The sequence below is a fragment of the Fomitiporia mediterranea genome (assembly GCF_000271605.1).
Source record: "Fomitiporia mediterranea MF3/22 unplaced genomic scaffold FOMMEscaffold_4, whole genome shotgun sequence".
NCBI classification, from domain to species: Eukaryota; Fungi; Basidiomycota; class Agaricomycetes; order Hymenochaetales; family Hymenochaetaceae; genus Fomitiporia; species Fomitiporia mediterranea.
The window spans coordinates 178984-195998 of record NW_006760389.1 but is presented as its reverse complement, the minus strand read 5'-3'; the positions used below and the strand labels follow the sequence as shown (position 1 = coordinate 195998).

General features: G+C 42.2%; 5 protein-coding genes across 5 annotated transcripts; 2 read left to right on the top strand and 3 right to left on the bottom strand.

The window, feature by feature from the left end:
* Nucleotides 1-4281: 4281 nt before the first annotated feature.
* Nucleotides 4282-5326, bottom strand: FOMMEDRAFT_153756 (uncharacterized protein; the record flags this gene model as incomplete). The annotated part of the gene is made up of 3 exons (XM_007264403.1): nt 4282-4724; nt 4787-4920; nt 4974-5326. 3 exons carry the CDS (start codon nt 5324-5326, stop codon nt 4282-4284), a joined length of 930 nt encoding a protein of 309 aa, XP_007264465.1.
* A 226-nt stretch (nt 5327-5552) lies between these two features.
* FOMMEDRAFT_104848 (uncharacterized protein) lies at nt 5553-6761 on the top strand. The gene is made up of 3 exons (XM_007264402.1): nt 5553-5978; nt 6055-6359; nt 6418-6761. Exons 1-3 carry the CDS (start codon nt 5614-5616, stop codon nt 6624-6626), a joined length of 879 nt encoding a protein of 292 aa, XP_007264464.1. The 5' UTR covers nt 5553-5613; the 3' UTR covers nt 6627-6761.
* Nucleotides 6762-7371: 610 nt separating this feature from the next.
* On the top strand, nt 7372-9227 carry FOMMEDRAFT_104845 (general substrate transporter; the record flags this gene model as incomplete). Its single annotated transcript, XM_007264401.1, has 6 exons — nt 7372-7534; nt 7602-7875; nt 7934-8272; nt 8327-8426; nt 8491-8778; nt 8851-9227. 6 exons carry the CDS (start codon nt 7372-7374, stop codon nt 9190-9192), a joined length of 1506 nt encoding a protein of 501 aa, XP_007264463.1. The 3' UTR covers nt 9193-9227.
* A 230-nt stretch (nt 9228-9457) lies between these two features.
* On the bottom strand, nt 9458-10715 carry FOMMEDRAFT_153753 (alpha/beta-hydrolase; the record flags this gene model as incomplete). The annotated part of the gene is made up of 8 exons (XM_007264400.1): nt 9458-9489; nt 9544-9654; nt 9719-9750; nt 9812-9857; nt 9912-9926; nt 9981-10313; nt 10381-10489; nt 10554-10715. 8 exons carry the CDS (start codon nt 10713-10715, stop codon nt 9458-9460), a joined length of 840 nt encoding a protein of 279 aa, XP_007264462.1.
* Nucleotides 10716-12671: 1956 nt separating this feature from the next.
* On the bottom strand, nt 12672-14009 carry FOMMEDRAFT_145517 (alpha/beta-hydrolase; the record flags this gene model as incomplete). Its single annotated transcript, XM_007264399.1, has 8 exons — nt 13765-14009; nt 13593-13701; nt 13203-13535; nt 13129-13143; nt 13030-13075; nt 12939-12970; nt 12761-12871; nt 12672-12703 (listed from the first exon to the last, which is right to left on the bottom strand). The coding sequence occupies exons 1-8, from the start codon at nt 13960-13962 to the stop codon at nt 12672-12674; spliced, it is 876 nt and encodes a 291-aa protein (XP_007264461.1). The 5' UTR covers nt 13963-14009.
* Nucleotides 14010-17015: the final 3006 nt, after the last annotated feature.

Genomic DNA, 17015 nt, shown 5'->3' with positions numbered 1-17015 from the left:
TCTGTAATGTATCTAAGTGCACCAACCATGTTTATGTATAGTATATCAGACATTTGTTTTCTATTGTTATTGGTTTGCAATACTGTTTTTAATTGTGTACCAGGCTGTATGAGTGTTTGTACACTTTATTCGTTTGTAAGTTTGTAACGTTCTATTATACTATTAATATAATGTGTCTGACACATCCTGATGAATCTATGCTCTCTGTTGTGTTGAATCTCTATACCAAGTAGCTAGTGTAATTCGCTACTGTCTGTATATTGTAAATGACATACAATAGATTGTTTTATTATTGTAATAGTATTATTATTCATTGCTGCAATAGTAATATTGTTGACATGTACAAATAATATGACTACAGTTATTTCTTTCTTCTTTACAAAGAATACAGTGTTATTATGTTTGGATTTCATTAATCTGCATTTAAGTAGTATATTAGATAGTGTTTTATACCATCTTCTACCAGCTTGTTTTAATCTGTATAGCACTTTTTGTAATTGTAATATTTGTCCATTCTGTAATCTGTCTATTAAGTTACCTGGAGGAGGTTTAACATATATTTCTTTGTCTTCTGTCAATTGTCCATACAGATATGCTGATTTTATATCTATCTGATGTATTTCATAATTATTAGATACTGCCCATGCTAATATTAATTGTACTATAGATAGTCTAGCAGTAGGAGCAAATAAATTGTCTGTATGATAGTCAAGACTGTTAATCTGATAGTTTCCTTGAACTACTAATTGTGTTTTATATTTTTCTATACTATTATCAGTATATTGCTTTATTTTATAGACAAATTGTGTTCTGATAATGTTAATATTATTGTGTGGATTTGTGATTTCCCATGTATTATGATTTTCTAATTGTTTTATTTTGTCTTTCATAGCTGTAATCTATGAATCACAATCTAGACATTGGATTGCTTTATAAAATGAAGTCAGATCCAATTGTATTTCACTTATTTTAGCATTAAATTCTGTTAAATGAATAGCAATATTATCTTCATCCTTTTTGCTAAGTGCATACATGTGTTTTGTTACATGTTTATTCTCCATACGTTGTTCAAGCTTGATAGCACATTCTGTTAGTTTCTGTTTCTGTTCTAATCAATGTAATTTAGGTTCTACTTCTTTTTCAGTTAATTTAACTTTGTTGTCTGTTAAGTCTGTTGGTTCTGCCACTTTTCCCTTTTTGTTAGGATCAGTGTTGTTTGTATCATTATCATCCGTTCTCATTATTCTATTGTCTGTTTCATTATTTTTAATTATTAAACACTTGTTTGTATTGTTGTTTGTGTTGTCTATTTTCTCCCCTTCAATTTGAGGAGGTTTACCTTTGAGAAATTGAATATTTCGTTCAATAGTAATTTTATTATTGTGCCAAGTTTTATAGCCTTTACTTTCATTGTCTAATCCTATCTAACAAGCAATAATACCTTGCTGTTGTATTTTTGTAGGATTTTCATTGCAAATGATAATATATTGACTAAATTCATATATATTATCAATTGTTCTGTGTGTTCTGTAACGTTTGTAATGTAGGGTATTGTAATTTAAAGTAGCACACAGTGTTCTATTATGAATATAAGTAATATGAATTGTTACTTCAGCCTATAATGTAAACAGTAATTCAGTAGATGTTAGATATGCTCTTACACCTCTAAATATAGTTTTATACATTTGTTCCACTATTCTGTTCTGTTATAGAGTATGATGTACTGTTAATCTTTGTTTTGTTCCTTGTGAATCTAAATATTGTTGGAAATCTTCACTAAGGAATACAGTATTGTTATCACTTTGTAAAAGCTTTATTTTAACTCTGTACTGTGTAAATATTTTAGTTGTCCATTGTATGTATTGTGTATATGCATTAGATTTTGTTTGTAATTTGAGCATTATACACTAACAAGTAGAATCGTCTACAATCATTAATAAGTAGTATATGTTCTTATATGTATACAGTTCAATAGGACCAATGATATTGATATGAATAAGATCTCCAAATTGATTTGCAAGAGGAGATTGACATAGTTTTGGTATTGGTGTACATTCAATATTTGCTTTTATACATTCAATACATTCTTTTTCTTCATAGTTTGTTATTTTAGTTGATAGTACACTTGGTTGTGTCTTTAATAATCATTTAATATAATTGTAACTTATGTGTCTGAGACGTTTATGTATATCATAAATAGATAGTTTGTTCATTGTTTTTAATAAGTGATTATTGTACAAAATATACAAGTTATTTCTCAATTGTATATGTCTGATGTATTCATTACATAGTGATGTTATAGTACAATTATTGTTTGTAAACATAAAAGAATAACCTTCCCTACATAGTAACACTTGACTTATGAGGGAAAAGGTCATTTGTGGATAGTAATAGACGTTTTGTAATGTTATGACACTTTTTTCTTGTATATTCTTTGGGATTTCGATACACATAGATCCAGCTCAATTAAGAGTCATTATTAACCTATTTGCAATAGTTACAATTGTAGGAGTTATGTTGTGTACATCCATTAATCAAAATAGATAAGGAGTAGCATGTATTAATGTACTAGAATCAAGTAAATCCATCATTTGCATATAGGATTTCTTGTTAGTTATGATTGTATTTGTAAATACGTTAGTACATACCCAGGAAGCATATTGTTCGAATTGTTTGTCCTGGTTGCTCAGAATAAGAGTGTAGGCATTATTGTTCATTTCAACATTGCCTTCCTTTAATTCAACATTGTTTTTGTTTGGGTTTTCAATAATAAATGTGTTCATTGTGTTTTCCACAGTTTGATTTGTTTTATACACAATGTTAGCCTGATGTTTGGTGTGTGCAAGCTTTGTAGCTTCAGTAGGAGGTTTGCAGCATTCCTTAGAGAAATGTCCTGTTTTTCCACAATTGAAACATTTTGCTTTTGTCAGATTGAACAGATTTGGCAGATTGAATTTCCTCTACTTATTGGCTTTATACATTGTATTAACACATACATTATTCTTTGTCCAATCATTGGAATCTTGTACTTGTTTAGCACAGTAATCATTGTAGGCATTCTACAATGTAAGGATTAGTTGCTTCAGTTTGACTTTCTTATGTTCATTGACTGGTTTGCCTTTGTTTTGAGCATCAGTAGATTGTATTATTGTATTTACTATGTGTGTATATTACTTAGGAGTGGCAAGCAATATTACTGCTTTGTATGTAGAGTTGTGTGGTGGATCACTGTTAGTAGACAGAGTTGTGTATGCTTCCTCAAGTCTGTCTAATGTATGTCTGAAATGTTTTACATGGTCTCTACAAATAAACAGTGCCAATTCATTGATAGCCTTTTTATGTACCATCTAGGGGTTAAAGTGTTCTTCAAGTACTTTCATTAACTGAGGGATAGATGTATTGAAGTGCATATAGTTTGCCAATATTGTGTCAGCAATGTTATTAACTATGCATGCATGAATAGCCTTAGCCATCTCCCTCTCAGCTTTGTTCTGTGGTTCATCCTTTAGTAAGTGTTTGAAGCATGTAGCTGCAACACTAGAAATGATGCAGTAGTGCCACATCTTGTAGTTCACTTCAGTCTTAAGCATTGTGATGTTTTGACTGAAGTATTTGGGTACATTGGCTGGTTTACAGTGTGTATCCGTACGTGGGGGAACCATAATACAAATGTGTGCAAATGTATGTGAGTAAAGAGTTTAGAGTGTACAGTGGATGCGTGTATGCAGGGAGCTCAAGGCTCATAACCTGTTGAGAGGGAGAACTTAAAGGGGGCACGCATAGACAAGGGGTGAGGTGACGATTGACTGCTCAGTGTCTCTCGTCCTTATATTGTATGTATTCTAACTGAGACATTATGAAGTCATCGTCTCGTGGTTCGTCCGTTGATGAACTAATCATCTCATAATACTTTCGAAGATTGCAGTGGACACTGGCCAGTATCAGGAATCAATCGTGAAAAGTCTTCATCATTCTAATGTCTACACATTGGAGAAAACATTACAAGTTGCAACATGATTACATGGAGTAAAGTACATGATGAATGATGATCGGTCGGTATTGATCCGGCAATGACAGCAGAATATAAACACGCGAAATAAAGAGCATTATTGACAGCGTGAAAGCAATTAAAAGCAGCTGACAGGAACCGACAGGTGAATGTGCCCTTAGGGGAATCCCCCGGATTCCGTCTGCACGAGCAATTTCCTAGAAATCGACGATGGGTTAGGAGACACATACTTGACGTCAGCTATCAACAACGCCAAAGTGATAGACGTATCATTACCTATTAGCCTTCTCGTTCGCCTCAGCTTGAATACCGGCCCTCCGAGTTCGATGAGTTGTCAAAGGCATGCCTTCCCGGTCGGTGCCACTGACATGCCCCGGTCCGAAGAACCTAATCCTCAAGAGTCTCGCGAAAGTGAACAACGGCCCCACAAGAAGAATGATCGCAGAGATTTGCCCAAATGTCCACGAGCTCTCGTCTGTCGAGGATGTTCCGGTGACGTTGCGCAAAAGCAAGCTCTCAACGGACCAGATGCTATATGCCAGCATAGCTAGGTTGAAAATCGTGACGAGTACAAGGGATTGTGCATTTGAAGGTAAATAGACGACAAGTTTTCGCGTGAAGCTTAGATGACGATGGGCTCGGTTGTGCAAGGAGGGAATAGCACGGACAAGGGAAGCGGCGGCAGACACTAAGAACAAGACGCCCCACATAGAGTCTATAGAAGAAAAGTCCCGAGCTAAAGAAGAATTCAAACAAAGGTGTAATGGAAATACTTACACAAAACGAGAACAAATATACGTATCCAGCCTAAAGGATGGAGCGATTTTCCAAAGACGACAAATTGCATGGTTCCATTCAGTTCCGGACACTGACCGAAAGTAGGTGCAGTGCCCCAGATCCAAAGACCAAACCTATTTCCGCGCGTTAGCATCGATATTTTCCTACACATATACTTTTATCGTACCCGACAAAAAGAAATCCGTGGATATGCGTTGCAATCAGAATTTCGGGCGGCATAGCATCTAGCCTCCAGTGCCAGAAAATATATACCCATGACATGCCGAAGACGGGAAAGGCGAGAAGCGTGACAATAAGAGCGTGAAAGAGAGTGAGGCCATGCCGCTGCGCGACGGCAGCAAACTGAAGACCAAGGGAGGTGACGAGCACGGCCCACCAGGCGTCAAAGGAGCTTGCTGCGGGCGTCAAAGCAATAGTGAAGATGGCAAGGAAGAGCTGAGCATAGGTGGCAACTCGGGTGCCGATGCCTTCGATGTCTGGACGCGGTGGAAGTGTTCCAGTGCTGCAGAGCGACGCCATGGTTGTGTTTAGTTTAGCCCAGCGGGAGATGGTGGTGGTGCTTAAGAAAGAAGTGGAGGCGGTACATGGTGATGCTCCTCTGCTGTTATAGCTTCCGAAGCCCAAAGAGACTGAACTGGGACGCGCTAAACATAAATTAAATGCACGTGACCGTATACAGGTCGTCACATGGTAGCACGTCACAACGTCGCCTTCCTATTCGACCATGTGCATTGCATAACAATTCCGGAGCACTCGCCTCGCTCTCCGGCGACGTCCACGTCGACGACACTGTCAATACGACAACAATGCCCGCCGCATATGCGCCCTCAGAGCCGGCGAGCATCAGCGATGACCTGAACGATTACGATGTCATCTCTGACAACGATCCGCGTTCCCTTGAGTCCAGTATCGCAGACCTCAGAATCGACAGTCCAACAGTTGCCGCTCCGGCTCCACGTCCTCCGCGAGAGGTGCCACCATCTGAAGATGCAAAGGCCTTGTTTGAAACTGCAAGGCTCTCTGCAGATGACGTGCAGGCTTTAGTACAGAAGACAGTCACTGGACCGGGCAAGGGAGCTGTCGGACCTCGAAGTAGATCCCGTAGTCGCAGTGAACGAGAGAAGTCGTTCCGCTTGTACGTAGACGGAGTTTTCGACTCCGTGCACGTTGGGTAAGCATTTAGTGCTACGAATGATATTTCATGCTATGCACTTGATACTGACCAAACGTATGTTGGCCTGGTTTAGGACAGTACATCAGCTTCGCCAAGCAAAGCTTGCCTTCCCATCTGTCCATCTCCTCGTCGGGCCTTTTACTGACGTACAAATACGTGCACACGAAATGTCCACTATCCTCCCTCATGTCGAACGCTGCGAACTTATTCGGCATATACGCTGGGTAGACGAGGTTCTTGTCGACGCGCCCGTCGTCCTGTCCGAAGACTTCCTCACGCGCCACCGTATCGACTACGTTGCAGTTGAAGAGGGCAGCTCCGTAGATCCCGCGATTAGCAAGGCACGACTTGCGGGATACGATCTCGTGAAAAGCATTGGTACGGTCCATTTCTTATCTATAGATAAGCAAGATATTGATCCGTGATTGTGATGTAGGCAAAGCAATACCAACCCGGCGTACCCGTAACGTTATTGCCTCGGCACTTTCCCTTCCTCGCGAATCCGCTGCACCAACGCCCGCGATGCCACCTTCCCGCAAACTCGAGCCATCGACATTCACTCCACCGACTCCTCCAGCAACATCAAACGATCACACTTCACCTGAGCAAGAGACGCCAGAGCCGAAAGAGGAATTTGGAGAGTAAATAAGCCGTCCGGCCTCGATTCATTCTTTCAACACCGTATTACCCATTCTAGATCGGACTATTCATGCAACAGCAATTCTCAATATCCCTCAATATCCTGCCTTGTACTACTACTGATATGCACCCTGTACTCGGACCAGCACAGAAATTGTATAGTTACATTTGCATGCAAAGCATGTTTTCTGATTCTTTGTCTAATTTTCATCACTCGTCATTGAATCGAGATTCCTTAAAGTGACTATTTCATACGATTTCATTGCCAAGACTTCTGCCTGCCTATGAAAGGTCAGTTTGATCAACTTTCTTCCATTCGGGCCGCCAAGTTCATGGTGAGCGTTATGGTCGCGTGGTCTTCATTTCAAATTAACGCGGATATGCACTCTTATTTTAGGTTTAGATACGCTTTATCAAGCCAGCTTCTCTGCTAAACACCGTCTTAAATACAACAATCCATATGGCATCTCGGAATTCCGGGGCTTGATCCTCGCTCCTTGCATCGTCGCTGTACAGCCCATACATCCCTCTGTAGTGTACGATGTCTTCAAGAGCAAGCGAATCTGTCAACTCCATCGAGAAATTCAGTACCGTTGACGGGAAGGAGAATATCAACTTTGTCAAGCCTTCACTTGCTTGTGTACCTGAAGATGCGGAACTCAGGGTTGCCCATAATGCTGCTTTCGCTGCTGCAGTCGTGCAAGGAGGGACGAAGGCGTACGGAAAGGATGCTTTTGTTATTTATGCATGTATGTTATTTCACAGAAACTGTTGGGGTTTAATTGGCGATAACATATGGCATATTGTGTTAGGTGCTGCTGTAGCCTTTACTTGCGCATGTTCAAGTGGGTATGATAGTTCACTCATGACGTCCATCAATGGTATGAAAGTCTATCAGGATCGGTTCAACCAAGGTACCCATTAACCCTCTTGCCCTTCTCACCCCTCGAAGTGAATCGTATCACATTATTATTCATGTAGGGAACTTGGACGTCGCAACAGGCATCATCTTCTCCATTTACACCTTCGGCCAAATGACAGGCTCACTCTGGGCCGGTATCCTTTGCGATAAGCTTGGTCGCCGCGCAGGGATGTTTGCTGGAAACGTCGTGGTACTGATCGCTACGGCTGTTATCGCAAGTGCTGGAAATCGTGGCCAATTCATTGCTGGAAGGTTCCTCCTTGGTATGGGCATCTCTGTCACTATTATTGGTGCCCCGACGTTTGCGGTGGAGATAGCTCCGCCTCAGTGGAGGTTTGATCCTTCCTTTTCTTCCTCGTTGAACCGAAGTCGTGATGAAAATATGTTGTAGAGGACGGATCACAGCATTGTACAACACAGGCTACTTCGGTGGAGCCATACCAGCAGCAGCCATCTCACTCGGTACTGAACGCTTAACAACCGATTGGTCATGGCGTATTCCGATTCTCGTTCAATGCATCCCAGCAATCATCGTAATGTCGGTCGTGTTTTTCCTCCCAGAAAGTCCACGATGGTTGTACCTTCATGGACGGGAAGAAGAAGCGTTTGCGTTGTTGACGAAGTACCATGGAAACGACGATCCTAATAACCCGATTGTGAAGCTGCAGATTGAGGAATTTAAGGAGAATATTAAACAGAATGCTTCTGATAAACGGTGGTGGGATTTTAGGTAGGTATTACAAGTCAATAATGTGTGTGCCATTTTTGAATTGGCTTTCCTTAGAGCTCTTATTGCAACGCATAATGCACGTTGGCGAACTCTGATGGTCCTACTCATGGGTATATTCGGTCAGTGGTCTGGAAATGGTCTTGGTTACTTCAACGTACGTGCGCATGCCCCCATCTTCGTCCTAATATATTCCGTTTAATTCCACACTCTATGCGTAGTTGTCCATATACAAATCACTAGGATACAATACGCAAATGCAGTTCAACATGAACCTTATTGGGCAATGTTTGAATGCACTCGTCGCGTGGTTCGCCTGTACTCTTGAAGATCGTATGCCGAGACGCCTAGTGTTAGTATGGGGTACGTTTGGCTGCTCACTTATGCTAGCTGCAAATGCGGGATTCTCAGCTACGTGGGCGTCGTATGGTGATGGGCCGAAGAACCTTAATATCGGACGTGCTGGCGCTGCGTTCTATATTTTGTTCAACCTGGTTTATGCATTTACTGTGAGAGCAAATTCTTTTACACTTGAAAGAAAGTCTTTTTCTCATCAATCGTTTTTTGCATATCCCAATCAGTACACCCCACTTCAAGCCTTATATCCAGCCGAATGCCTCGAAACCACAACTCGCGCAAAAGGTCTCTCAATGAAGATCTTCGTCATCGCTTGTACATCGTTCATCTCGCTCTTCTGTTCACCCATCGCATTTGGTCGTATCGGCTGGAAATATATTATCGTCTTCATCTTTTGGGATGCGTTCGAAGCGGTTGTTTGGTATTTCCTTTGTGTGGAGACGTGTGGGTATACGTTGGAGGAATTGGATGAGATTTTCTCGGATCCGAATCCAGTGAAGGCGTCGAAGAGGACGAAGAAGATTGCGATTAAGGAGAAGGAGGTGATTTTAGTGGAGGATGATTGACGGGGCTGATAGTTTTACAATGACTTCCCTCCCTCGATTCGGGCTAATGGAGGACTCAAGGTAAGCACGTGAAGCTAGCTATATCAATCGAGTTGTTCGCAAAGCAATGCTAATAACAAGCCCTATGAGGGGCACAAGTCTTTTATTGATGTTAATCAAATTTTCACATACATACATTGACTGATCCTGCGACTATTCTGACCAATGAACATCGAAATCAGCGTGCAGAGCGGATAAACGTGAATAATGACGAGAGTTACCACCACTAGGTGCAAACAGTGAGGTTGAATGGTATAACTAAAAAAAGGAGTTTTATAAACATTGTATACATAAGAGGCTTTATACACGTACTTTGTCCGAAATAGCGCAAATGTGCATCGTTAATACCTGTGGAGGGAATGGAATCGCTGCAGTGCGGGTCTTCCCGACCGATACATGCTACGATATTTTTTGGATCGGTGTCTGACGAGAATTGTGGCGTTATACTTTTGACAGAATGAATAGCGAAGAAAACGGAAGAACTTACTCGGATCTCTGGACGCCCAAAACTCGGATCCACTATGTGAGAATATAACATAGTGTGTGAGAGTAGAGATCGTCCCGCAAAAACAAGACGTACTGATGCTGATAGCCAAAAAATTGAGGTGGGATGGTGGGAACACCGTCTGTGCGTATTGCCGTGTCAAATACAATCCTTGTTTAAGACTTTTTCTCCGTACCATAAGTCTCTGTGCCTGTATGTATTATTTATTTAGCATATGCTGATATCAATCCGTGATAAAACGCACCTCTGAAAAGGTTTGAAACACCAATGAGGTTTTCCGCGAGTGTCGCATATGCAGGATTCCCCGTCCTCGGCTGGCCAAATGTAAACACACGTAATGGTGTGTCCGGAAAATTCGCAGCAAGTGAGACGCCTCCGAGGGATGCGAGTGCTCCGCCAAGTGAGTGCCCAGTTGAGATGAGTGAATAATCAGGATGTGCCTTCAGCTGGTCTGAAACGGTGGAAATCACTGTATCCGCGACGCTGTTGTAAGCGTCCATGAACCCAAGATGCACTTTTACTCCGTCTGTCCCTGTCACGCCTGGTGATGAAAAGTCCGCCAAGGCGAACGTCAAATCTATCATAGCGTGTCGATGGTTGAATAAGTTACTTTTAGTTGCAGAGCAGTTGCAGCTGGAACATACCCGTAACGAAATCCTGCAGGTCAGTACTGCCACGAAAGGCAGCAATTATTTCTTTGCGTTCGTCATCACGTGTAACATAACCCTGCGTATCTGTTCCAATATCGCTGAACTACATCACAGCACAGGGGAATTCAGTCATACCAACGTAATCATATTTGCAGATTTAAACTGACCGTTGTCACCAAGGTTGTTCCGAGAGGGGTGGGACAGAATAGCTGATCCGCTCCAGAGGCAAACTGTATGTATCTCTCCAGATCATCCATGATTGCCTGTGAGATGGCACGGCGCTCGATATGCGGCACATTGACTGCGAGCGCCTGCACAGCAAGAGCCATGGTACAGAAAACGAAGTAAGCCATGATCATAATGGCCTATTGTCGTATTCAAGCCAGACAAAGAGCCGATGACTAGAAAGCACCGCTCACTCAAATCTCGCTTCATTCGTCGCTTTTTCAAGCCTTTCTTTTACACCATGGTCAAATCAGTATAACGTGAAGTCGGCCGTAATCCGTCTCCATGATATCACATTCTCATATAAAGAGTTACCGCGACCGGAGTTCGACGTTCAGTATTGAACCGTATACCGAAATGAAGCAAGCGGCGAAAGGATCCGCGGTCACCAGATCAAGCCAAATGGAAGGTCGCTTTTTGTACAGTAAAGACCGCAGGAAAATCCGAAGTACGTACGTCTTCTCCTTGATGATAGATACTAGGGATGGTGTTAGGACGATCTCCAATGCATAAATTGATGGAACAGGAAATAATGATGAGCACTGTAGGAAGTTCGGAAAGTCCCTTGACAAGTTGCACGTCCGTGGAAATTGTCTGACATGTAGACAGAAGCTAGTGCTACCCTATCCTCAAATTCAGGCTGAGATAGAGAGAAAGTATATAGCACGCTCGGAACTGAGAACCCAGTAGATGGCCAAAAGTAGTTCATTATACCAACAGAAGTCCGAGCCCGATCTAAACCTAGCACATACCGAGTTCCGCTACTTGCAGCTTTAGCGGGTCGGCGTAGTCTCAGTAATTCACATGTCATTCGTCAGCAGTGACCATTGGAATGGAACGAGGAAGCGAACCACACGGAAGAAATTTGGAGGTAATAGAAGAGAAGGAGTCAGAGAGTATGATGGACAGTTGCTCAGTGGATCGAACACGATGACTGGAGCACGTGAACCGGAGAGTCTTGACAGCTCCAAATAAAGATAAGACGTAGCTAGCGAACCATAATTATTACAAATGTAGATGAAGCTCGACTTAAATGAGAATTTCATCCTAAAGATGGGTATCTTGTTGTGCTCGAGTGGACATGCTTGTGGGTACCAACAATTTTTGCAAAGTTTGGATATCCAATTGCCCGGTAAGTACTAAGAATAACCACAATATAACGAATTGTAAACCGAATACACGTGACATAGCTACAAGTGTTCTGCTCTGTTTGCATGATATGATTAGGTGCCAGGTCCTATTCCAAAAGTGCAGTGCATTGATGGAAGCGTCTGCATTGAACCATAGTTATGATTTGTTACACAGCACATGGAGAGACAGTTGCAAAAATATCTGACTATGAATATTTGGCTCCTAGAGGCTAGCAGACTATGGCTCGTGCAAGCGTCATGCTCATCCGGTTTGCGACCTCAAGAAACCCGTTCGCTCGTTCGCGCGATCCGACGAGGGTGTAATATACTAATAACCTTCCTTCATTTCCCAAAAATTGCTATTCTAAGGCTGCACATTCACTTCTCTTCTTGTGGCACGAAACTACCGATGTCGAAGTGAGTCTCTATGACGGAGGCTCATTATTTTTGTCGTCCGCGCACAAAGTTCGGTAAGATAATATTAATCTAAGGGCAATGGTGGAAACTTGGTTCCCAATTACGGAGACCTACCAAACTGAATGGACGATCATCCGGACTTCTAGCATGTTCCATGTAAATCTTCTGGGGATCTAAACATAGGCTACAAAGGCTGTGGCCGTATCCTTTATCGAAACAGGCAGTTGCCAACACATGCAAAGCCAGTTCCCGCACGATATGTGCTAACTTTAGTTTCCATAATATTAAGCTTCCCGCGCTCCTGATTCGTACTTATGTCATTACAACTATGAAGGTCTTTGTCTTCCCGCGCAGTTCAGTTGATTTTGACTGATAGGTTGAAAACCTCAAACATTTTGAGGCGCATGTTATTCGGTACATAATCGATTCGCATCACATCGACCTTTGCAAACTATCCTTTAATCATGATAAAAATGACAGAACCCCGCCCAAAAAACCAGAGATGCTTTATCATCAGAAGCAGACTGTAGGGTTAAGTGCAATAACTACAGGTAGTCGTGGTGTTAATTTCGAAGCGCGAAAACTCAATTCAGTTTGCTTACTTTGACCGAAGTAGCGCAAGTGTGCGTCATTGATGCCTGTTGACGGGATTGAATCGCTGCAGTTCGGATCCTCGCGTCCAACACAGGTTACAACGTTGTTGGGGTCAGTGTCTAACAAATCAATCTTCATCAGTATCCTGGAAAAGGTTAGGTGATATGATTCTTATGTGGAACATACTTGGATCATGTGAAACCCAGTATTCAGACCCACTAGATTTCAGCAGGTTAGAAATGTCTGGTACGAGCCATACAGCAAGAGAGACGCGTACTGATGTTGGTAACCCCATGATTGGAACGGTATTGTCGGTACACCATCTATATCGAAGCGTTTGCTCAATCTTATCTATGAAAGTAACGGAAAGAAATACCATAGGTCTCGGTGCCTGTGTTAGTCAAGTCAAGTCAGAATAGCACGATACTTTTCATAACAAAAGCGAATCACCTCTAAAGATATTTGAAACACCAATAAGATTTTCTGCGAGAGTTGCATACCCAGGGTTACCAGTCCTTGGTTGACCGAATGTGAACACTCGTAATGGTGCATCCGGGAAATTTGCTGCAAGTGAGACGCCGCCGAGAGATGCAAGTGCACCACCAAGAGAGTGCCCGGTTGAGATGAGCGAATAATCAGGATGTGCCTTCAGCTGGTCTGAGACAGTAGAGATCACTGTGTTCGCGACGCTGTTGAAAGCATTGAGGAATCCCTGGTGCGCCTGGACTCCGTCCGTTCCAGTCACGCCTGGCGACGAATAGTCGACTAACGCAAACTCCAAGTCTATATTTGGATATCAATGACAATAGAAGGGCCGATAAAAATAAAGAACAGCCGAACCTGTGATGAAATCCTGCAATTGAATACTGCCACGGTAAGCGACAATAATTTCCTTGAGGTCGTCATCACGTGTAATGTATCCTTGCGTATTAGTCGAGTCTTCATTAAACTACCGATTTTGAAGTAGATTCAGGTCAGGTGTGTGATGGCCAGACCGACTAGTGCAACTCACTTGTGTTACCATCGTAGTTCCGAGTGGTGCAGGGCATAGCAATTGGATTTGGTATGCTGCAGAAGCAAACTGAACATATCTCTCCAAATCGTCCATGAGAGACTGAGAGATACTGCGGCTCTCGACGGTTGAAGCAGGAGCCCCAAGCGCTACTGCTGCGAGGGCGACAAGAGAGGCGAAACGTATCAACAGCATCATGTACACAAAAACCCAGTGTTCTCTGGACGGGGGTGTCAAGAAGTGCGAGGCGTACCGAGACAGCGAGAACTCGCATGCAAGATACCATCCTTTATTTATTTCTCAGTGCTAATTTACAACAAGGCAAACAAAATGACGGGAGAGGCCAATAGAGTCGCCATCGCGTAAGAGAATATGGTGACCAGAAGCCGCTTTGTTCATGAACTGAGGCGAAGCAACGAGCGAAAAAGATCCGCGGTCATCAGATCGAGCGACTTGTGGTCGCGAGTACTAATATGTCGAAGCAAGAATTCCAGAAGTATATGTTAGACGGCTTCCCCGTGGGCGCAAAAAATCGGACGCAAGTTTCAAGGCACAAGATAGAGGTAGTATTTAGATCCGAATTATCAATTGCTACGAATCGTCCCGCGGCAGTGCTGGTGCTGGTGCTGGTGCTGGTGAAGGGCGACCGAGAATGTTTTGCTCGGCTCATCAGCGAGCTGCGAATAGAGACGTTTACGTTTTTGTCAAAAAGCCAGGAAGCGACAAGGTGCCTTTACATCTTTTCGTTCCGCATGGTCAAATCCCTAACGTTGACTTTGCCCCTGGAAGCGTTGCTGGGAAGCATGTGCAACACGATTTCACATGCGTTGGTCTGCGTTCGCGTGACTAAGACCGAAGATTGGCGAAGGCAGAACTGCATTAAAAATGGAGGGAAAAAATATTTTGAGCTTATGAGATTCTAGTCAGATGCCTACGAGGAAATTCCCACCAAGTCGTCTCGGCCGCCATGCAATGCGTAGGGGAAAAGACCATAGTCAAGAAGCTGTGGAGGAATGAAGAGATGAAGAAAGGAAGAAGCAACGAAAGAGAAGTTAATAATTCGTGCGTGAGAAATCAGTCACGCTCTGACGCCACATCCTATCAACGAGTCCCACGACTATTCGGATTTAGACGCGACGCAAAGGACTCTCGCTTCCCAACCCAACAATGATACATCCGCATGCAGCATACGCACCGACATCTTACAAAGCTGTGAATCTAATATTTCTATTTGTTGAAGTAGTTTCATCTGGTCTTCCCTTGATTAATGTCCTGGCCGAGCCGCGCATACTATTCCTGATGAATGCATCCGCCCTGTATCTCTCGTTGTCTAGTTTGCGTCGTCCGTTTATTAGTATCCCTGTCCACGCTTTGCCCACGAGCCGCACGAAGGGCCTCATCCCCCAGAAAACGTAGTCATACCATGGAGGATCACACCTGCCAACGAGTGTCATTTCTGACATCCCCAAAGCTTGCTAATAGGAGAACTGAGCCGCGAGCGTATAAGACCGTGTCTAATTCCAGGGAAGATAAGTAAAACACATGCTAACCAGCAAGGCTGTTCTGCTGGGTTAATTGACTTCTTTAGCCTGGAAGCTATCGGCAACAGATGCATTTTCTTGATGGGCGGCTCCCGATATTCAGAGCATTCTGCGTGTCCTGCGCGAAATTGACTAACTCATTTATTTCCGTTCTTGATCTTCAAGCTCTCGGACTGCTCATAAAGTCTGTGCTTCTTCAATTCCTTCTGTACATCAGTGGATGCGGAGAGCCAATCATTAACCTCTACTTCCATTAACCTTGCCAGCAGCATTCTAGCGTTTTCAGCGTTTGCCAGCTGTTAATCCCTTACTCAGTCCAAGCATCCCTCTAGAGAGGAACTAGGGTGAAACACTTACATATTGTAGTTTTGAGAATTCTCACACACTTCAAAGTTAGTCAATCGAATAATCCATTACATATCAATTGTTTCAAGAAACAGTAGGTCCTTATCAAGACATAAAATACCTCAAGAGTAACCTTGCCATTGCCTCCAACTTTATTTATTTTTAGTACCATTTGACCCCTTTGTCCTAACTGATACATACTAACCTTTGATTTTCTACATCCAGACCCTGAGTCTTATGACCCAATTTGGGATGACTCTGAATGGCCACTTACATAATACTAGTGTGGCAACTCTTGGACTAAGAAGTTAGGAGAGGGGTTTGAGGGGCTTTACCCTTCAATTAGGTTTGAGATAAGTTAGATTGTTAGGTTTGAGTGTTAGGATAGGTTTTGGTTAGGGGAACATGTATTTTATTAAAAAAGGACTTTATTTTAACTTAGTAAAATTCAAGTTAAACTGTAGGTGGTCAATTCAAGCTAACCAAAAAAGAACTATAGGACTTAGGGTTTAGATATAGAATTAATACAATTATACATACTTACTATTATAAAGACTAGTAATAGTTCTGTACTTATAACTCTAATGATTTGTTAGTTTATTATTCTTGTACCTCTCAGACTACTTTTCTTTCAGTCTGTTTTAGACTATATTATATACTTGAATTTTTATTATACTCTTTCTCTAGTTCTCTATTATATTATTACTCTATAGTGTTTTATTACTAGTTTCAACCTACTTAAGAGTACAGACAGAAAGTATTAATATTATTCTAATTATCTATTATTATGTACAAGTTTGTAATCTGACCTTCTCTACTAGAGCTTAGAGTTCTTCTACAGATTTCCTCTTATTAGAATTAACTTTTAAACAGTATTACAGAATTTCTTTACTTATATAATTTTAACAACTATATTATTTGTTATTTACCAAGTTGAATTATTATTAACTCACCCTTCTTATCTATTCTCTATTAACAATAAGATTGTCAGCGACAGCGTAGAGGGGACCCGAAGGCTCAGCGAGGGGACCCAGGCTACAACTATCCTACACAACAGAAATACGGAACGCGAGCACCGGAACGTAGTCGGAACTCGCGGAACGGGCGGAGAGAGAGAGTGAGACAAGAGTAGAGTATATAGAGTGAGCCTAAGAGTACAGGACTACCTGGAGTAGACGAGATCAAGACTACAGGACCAGTCTGATCTCGTACGCCTATATATACTAAACTACACAAGAGCACTCAGGGAGCATGAGCCACTAAGAATGATGAGCCACGAAGAATGAAAGAAAGGAATGTCAAAGATAAAGGTACAAAGAATGAAGGGATGGATAAAGGGTAAGAGACCATAGAATGATACAAAGA

Bases quoted from the DNA above. Each gene is read 5' to 3' on its own strand.
- FOMMEDRAFT_104848 (XM_007264402.1), top strand. From the start codon at position 5,614: ATGCCCGCCGCATATGCGCCCTCAGAGCCGGCGAGCATCAGCGATGAC. The intron at 5,979-6,054 runs GTAAGCATTTAG...GGCCTGGTTTAG, and splicing joins TTCGACTCCGTGCACGTTGG to GACAGTACATCAGCTTCGCC. The intron at 6,360-6,417 runs GTACGGTCCATT...ATTGTGATGTAG, and splicing joins CGATCTCGTGAAAAGCATTG to GCAAAGCAATACCAACCCGG.